Source organism: Cryptomeria japonica, chromosome 5 (assembly GCF_030272615.1).
Source record: "Cryptomeria japonica chromosome 5, Sugi_1.0, whole genome shotgun sequence".
Classification (NCBI taxonomy): domain Eukaryota; kingdom Viridiplantae; phylum Streptophyta; class Pinopsida; order Cupressales; family Cupressaceae; genus Cryptomeria; species Cryptomeria japonica.
The window spans coordinates 358,476,761-358,483,544 of record NC_081409.1 but is presented as its reverse complement, the minus strand read 5'-3'; the positions used below and the strand labels follow the sequence as shown (position 1 = coordinate 358,483,544).

Below are 6,784 nucleotides of genomic sequence, written 5' to 3'. Positions count from 1 at the left end.
CAATTTCTTCTCTGTGTGAAGCGTGAAATTTGCCTCCATTAAAAGCTGCTCAAAACCTGCAAACAACCAGAAAACTAAACTGCAAAACACCAACAAGCTTTATTAAACTGGATTTTGGCAAATACAATGCGCAATAATCGAGTTTGTAATAAATCCGCCGTCGTTTGCGATGTGGTATAAATGCATGCATGATCTATGAAATAAATGGAAAGATATTTCACATCAGATTTCCTGCCTTCTGCCATTGTCTCGGACCAATATCTGTGCTTTGAACTGTCACATTTATTACCAAGCCAGTGGCATTGATTTCTCGTCCTTGCGAGCCATCAAGCCTGCTTGCTTGTTTAGCTTTTCACGAACTGCATTAATACCACTGCCATACACTCCCATTGCCCTTCCACCATCTGGCCACTTGATCTGACAAATCACATCCAGCATTTGAGAGGAGATCCGCCACTACGTTCACACTTCTCCAGACGTGGGAAACCCGAAAAGCTTCAAATGAGGTGAGTTTTTCCCGTATTATCTCTATCCAATGAGCTAATTTCTAGGAAGGGGTGGTGCCTTTCGCTATTGCATTGATCACTACTTGGGAATCCCCTTCCAAATGTAGTTTGGACACTTTCATGTTAATAGCCAATTCTGTAGCCATTAGTGCTGCCTGTGCTTCCGCTTCGTTGTTTGACCCATTCTGAAGCCGTCGAGCCCCTTTGAATAGGATGATCCCCTTATCATCTCTTGCCACTACTCCCACTCTGGAGATACCCGGGTTTCCCTTAGACGCCCCGTCAAAGTTGATTTTAATCCACTCCTTAGCTAGCGGTTCCCATTTTGGCTCAATTTTTATTGATTCGGACAGGGGACTCACCCTCCAAGACCCATTAACAGGTTGGCAGCTCACAAGAGGCCAATTTTCATGGATAAATTTGTCTTCACTAGAATAAGGATATTTTGTTAGATTATGATTTATAGCTGCCGCTGACACTGATTCTGAAATTTGACCTTTCCACCCTTGATAACAGACTTGCCGACGATTCCTCTTTCTCTTGGAAAATCCTTCTGTTCCTTTCCTTCCAAATTTCCCATAATACTAGAGACGGTGCCACTAACCAGATACTGGAGAAGACTGATCTGCTAAATGGTAAATTTCAGCTAGAGAGCAGTTCAAAGACTGTATTAGGAAGGGGAGTTTGCCAGCCTAACTTCCTTAGAAGAAATTTCCATACCATTTGTGCTTCCTCACATTGTAGGAGCAAGTGATCCAGTGATTTCGCTGCCTTCTTGCACATTACACATCTGAAAGGGCCTAAGAACCCTAATCTGCTCAATCTTTCGCCCATTAGGATTCATTTTTTCAGCGCAAGCTAGGTAAAGACTCCTACCTTTGGAAGAATTGGAGAACTCCACAGCAACTTAAGAGGCCACTCCTTTTTTCCCTCCAGGTTGACGAGGATATTGTATCTAATTTTAACCGAGTACTGTCCCGATTTGGAACCACACCATCTCAAAGTGTCCTCCTTTACGGATAGCATGGGAGTGTACTCCTTCATGATCTTCTTTAAGATCTCCTTCTGATTTGCTGGTAAAGGTAAATTTTCTACCTCTTTCCACTCACTCACATCAACCCCTTGTAATCTCTTCTTGAAGAGAAAATCTCCTATCTTCTCTCCCCATTGGGTATTGGTCACCTGTCTAATGTTCTCAATATCTTGTCTCTCTGCAAGAGCTGGTCTCCCTTCCCATGAATCTGTCCAGAAATTGGCCATTTTTCCATTGCCAATTTCCCAAGTAAGGTGTTCGGTGATAACATGCCTGCATGAGGAAATAAAATTCCAGATGGCTGATCCTTTTGGCAATGCTGAAGTTGTAAAAATTCGTTCTCTGCTCATCTAATGTAGGTATTTATGCTTTAGAATTTGAGCCCATTTCTGGTTTGTCTTAGCATAGATCTGCCAAAGCACTTTTGCCCCCATAGCTTCATTTAACAATTTCCAATTTCTCAGTCCTACTCCCCCCGCCTGTTTGCCTTGATAGACTTTGTCCCAAGCTACTAAAGGTATTTTATCATTTGCCTCTTTGCCATTCCACATAAATTTTCTCATTCCCCTGTTAATAAAGTTTAACACTTTATCTGGGATCTTGAGGGCTGTCATGGAGAAAATGGGAAGAGCAGAGAGAACCATTTTGAGCAACATGATCCTCCTAGATAGCGAAAGCCATTTTCTCTTCCACCCTTCTAATCGGTTTCCACAAGCGTCAATGTGATTATTCCACAAACTCGAATTGTTCCTACCACCAAATAGGGGGGTACCCAAAAATTTCCCTGGAAGGGTCCCCAGTCTAACCCCTAAGATGTTTGAAATAACTTGTTGTCTGCCTAACTCTGTGTTAAAGAATATAGCTTCCGATTTGGACCAATTTACTTGCTGGCCACTTGCTTTACAAAAGACATCTAAAGTTTTTCTCATTACTTGGGCCTCTTGAAGAGAGGACTGTCCATAGAGTAGAGTATCATCCGCAAATTGCTAGTGGGTCACTGGATCCATCCCTTCCGCAATTCTGATGCCTTTCCATTTCCCTTGCTGTTGTTGAGAACAAATTAGTCTGCTCAAAACTTCTGCTAGTATAACGAAGAGGAAGGGCGATAATGGGTCCCCTTGTCTAAGACCTCGTGATGTTTGGAAGAAGCCTTGAGGGCTACCATTAACCAAATAGAGATCCACACTCCTTCGATGCAAGCCCTTATCCAACTAATCCATTCTTTAGAGAAACCGAATCTCTGCAAAACCTGGACAAGAAATTCCCTATCCACCATATCATAAGCTTTTCTAATGTCTAATTTAATCATCATTCGGTCCACCTTCGCTTGGCGGACTGTGTGAATTGCCTCATGCGCTATGATTATCCCTTCCACAATCGATCTGCCCGGAACAAAGCCACTCTGTTCATCTGAGATGATCAGGCTTAGTAATGGTTTTAGCCTATTAGACATCACTTTGGAAATGACTTTGAGGATGACATTGCATAAGGAAATTGGTCGAAATTCACTAAACCTAGTTGGATGCTCCACCTTGGGAATCAGGGCAATAAGTGTGCAGTTAAACTCCTTTGCCACACTCGCCCTACACCAAGAATCCTCCACTACTTCCCAAACCTCAACACCTACAATCTCCCATAAAGTTTGAAAGAAAAGGGTCGGGAAACCATCCGGTCCTGGAGCTTTGTCCCCTTCCATACTGAAAACTGCATTTCTCACCTCCTCAAATAAAATTGGTTTCATTAGAGTCTGATTTTGTGCATCTGTTATCAACTCCGGGATAACATTCAACCCTTCTTGTTGCTGTGCCAACTCGGGATCCTTATCCTTAGATAATAAAGAGAGAAAGAAATCTACTGCCTCTTTATTGATATCATCCGTTTTATCCAATACTAAGTTCTCTCTATTTAGGATGGTCATGATTTTGTTCCTAGATCTTTTCACCTTTACCGAGTTGTGAAAGAATTTAGTGTTTCGATCTCCTTCCTTAAGCCAACACTCTCTGATTTTTGCCTCTAAAATACCTCCTCTCGAGCTAACAATTCACTATATTGTCCTTTGAGTTCTCGTTCTTGCAGAAATTTTTCTGATGTCATCCCCATTTGGATGATGTCTTCTTGCAAGCTTGCTAATCTGTCCTCCAGATCCCTTTTGTTAGCAAAGATATTACCAAACTTCACACGGTTCCACTCTTTAAGTTTAGCTTTGATGAACTGTAGCTTCTTAACAAAAACAAACGCCTTAGTTCCACTCACCTCCGGAGCCCCTGTCCACCACCCCTTAATTAACTCCCTCAAACTTTGGTCCCTCAACCACATTTTCTCAAATTTAAAGGGGCACCTGACAGGGGGGCCATCAAAGGTTATAGATAGTTCAACTGGTAAGCGGTCCGAAGCAGCCACTGGGTGAATGATTGAGGCAAACAGAAGATTAGTTTCCACCCAAGGCCCTCCTAAGAAAAACCTGTCCAGCTTCTCTGCAACTTGCTGTCCATAGATCCTACGATTAGACCATGTAAACTGACCTTCCTTGGACTTGATTTCCTTTAGTCCATTTTCTGTCACAAAATTCTGAAAAAGTGCAAGGTTCGTAGGAATGTCACCCCTGCCCCCCAGTTTATCACTCAACTCCAAAATAGCATTGAAATCCCCCCCAATGATTAAGAGACCCCCCTCTAACTCCTGGACGAGGGAGGATAGGGATCTCCAAAAACCTTTTTGCAGCCCAGATTTACACGGTCCATAAACATTGATTACTGTAAATTCAACATTGAGAGGGTAAGAGTGAAACTTACAGACTTGCCACATATTGGAGGCCAAACCTTTCCTCCACCTTATGAATATTTGCATTCCAAAGGATACCCAGACCTCCCGAAGCACCTTCCGAATCCACAAAGGCCCCAGACCATTGCTTCCATGACCACAATAGAGACTTCTCTTCACCATTGTCCAACTTTGTTTCTTGAAGGAAAACAACATCTGGCCATAATTGATCTAAGCCTCGCTTGATCAATCGATGTTTTTCAAGGGCATTGCAGCCCCTGACATTCTAGGATATGATTTTCATTGTCCTTCGGGAAGGGTGACTCCCTTCCCTACTGTCAATTTACTTTGACCTTTCGCGCTACCAGCCATTGCAATTTTGAATTGGTTTGATTTTCTGCCTCTCGATCTCTTTTCTCCTAGTCATATCTTAGTGCATGTCAGTTCTGATTGCTCTATGGTTCTTACGTCCACAATATCTTCCTCGTCCATCCATCCCCATTCGTCATCCTCCTCAGCTCCCTTCGCCTCTCTACAATCTTTGCCTTCCTCAAACTCCGTCATTTCCTTCTCCAAAGGCTGATTCAGCTCCACACTAATACCTACATCCGCAGGAGGAGATGCCCTGGCATTAACCTCATCCAGGATATTCACTGCTTTCTCAACTCTTTTAATGGCCTCTTCCACCCATTCTCCTGCTTCCCTGTGCTTGTTGAGTATATCATCTTCTGAATCATTCTCCTTCGCTTCCGGGGCGGTGAAGATGGGAGGCGTCCCCTTGTAATACCGGGTTCTGAGAGGTTTGGATCTTGTCCTCCAAGTGACCTAGTCCCTCACTAGTGTTGGCCTTACTTGCAAAAAAGATCACCTCATCTTCTATCGTTGTCTCCACCGCTTTCCTTTTAGGACCTATAAGGCATGTCTCCTCCGAGTGTCCTGCTTTTTTACAGATTTGACAGGTTTTGTTTGACTCCTCCATTTCTATTTTTTGAAGCCATTGTCTTGCGTTTGTTATGATCTCCACTTGTTCAAGTAGTGGGTAGTGGGGTTTCCAGCCAATACATATTCGAGCGTACATGCTAAAGTCTTTGGCCTCAATGGCTTCATCCGCTCGGATGTAGAACCCCAATTTATTCCCTAAAGCTTGGAAAAACTCCTCATTCCAGTATTCTCTGGGTAGATTATATAATCTGAGCCACACAGGGACTATTTCGATCAGGGCTAGCATTGGGTTGAAATTTGGCTCCCAATCCCTAATGTAGAGACCCCTTCCACCCATGAAGAAGGGCCCATTATTTAATATTTCATGCTTATCCTTACTCTCCTCCGTTATTACCAAGAAAAAACCATTTGGGAGGGTTTTGAGCTCAATATTACATTTCCAGGTTTTAGTGCACCAATTCTTCATCTTTCCCACCGCCGGCCAATCCCCAAAGCATTTGACAAAAAAACCCCTCGCTCGAAAAAAGGAGACCGAGTCATTCCAGCTTTTGCTATCTATCATCAAGGATATTTTCTCCGTTTTCCTGGTTTCATTATTGTCTGGGGATTTTCGCTGTTTTTGTGCATTCCTTTTCGACCGCCATTCTTTCTCTTGACAGTGCTGCCACATTGCTTTTGGTCCATATTCTAACCTGTGATGTCCTTGGCTTTTGGTTCCCCCATTTCTCAGATATTTAGGATTTCCGTCTGCACCTTCATCCCCCCATTTCGCATGAGAGTGAAAAAACCTATCCTGATCCTCCCAAGCCTTTTTTGGTTTTTGCCAAGGCCGTTTTCCAGGTCGTGCTTGTGTGAAGTTCTATGGAGGTCCCCGGTCTGCAAATCTTCGCTCCTGAAAGCCATTTTCCTCAGGCCGAAACCCCTGGAAACCCTGAAAGTTGTGAAAATTTTGAAACTCCCTCGGGCGAAGCCCTAGCCTCCTCCTTCTCCGCTCCATCTTCCCTATTATCATGTAGTTATTAAGACAAAAAAGTTTTTAATACAAAGATGTATATTGAATATATATTTTATGCTTTAATAAACATAACACTTAATTAGAGTCACATAATTTCCACAATCTATTACACATGTAATCAATTTCTAGATAAATCGTGTGCAAAAAAAATCATCAACGTTACACATCTAATTATGCTCTCTATACACTTAATCTTGATGATAGATCATGTAGTTTGATCCGAAACATTGATGAAAAATTTACTCAAAGTTAATCCAAAAATCGTCTACGTATATGACACTTAATATTTTAAAGCATTCACATCTATTTTTTCCTTTTTAACATATATAATATGTATACAATACAAAAGTATAAACAGCAATTTAAAATATATAAAAGTAACTCCTAAAAGTTAATCTTGATGCTCATGTCTCCTTTAAACTATAGTACAATACTTTGTCTATTATTATTATTATTAAAAGAGAAAAGTCCATTGACATGCTACCAACGTAAATCATTCCTTGACAATTGAACACCCTACCAATGCAA

At 42.0% G+C, this 6,784-nt stretch overlaps 1 protein-coding gene across 1 annotated transcript; it reads right to left on the bottom strand.

Annotated features, from left to right (window-relative positions):
• Positions 1-3,552: 3,552 nt before the first annotated feature.
• LOC131035870 (uncharacterized) lies at positions 3,553-4,482 on the bottom strand. The gene has a single exon (XM_057967627.1). It carries the CDS (start codon positions 4,480-4,482, stop codon positions 3,553-3,555), a length of 930 nt encoding a protein of 309 aa, XP_057823610.1.
• Between the last annotated feature and the right edge of the window lie 2,302 nt (positions 4,483-6,784).

What these genes read in the sequence shown, in the direction of transcription:
- LOC131035870 (XM_057967627.1), bottom strand. Translation starts at nt 4,482, where the DNA reads ATGGTGAAGAGAAGTCTCTATTGTGGTCATGGAAGCAATGGTCTGGGG.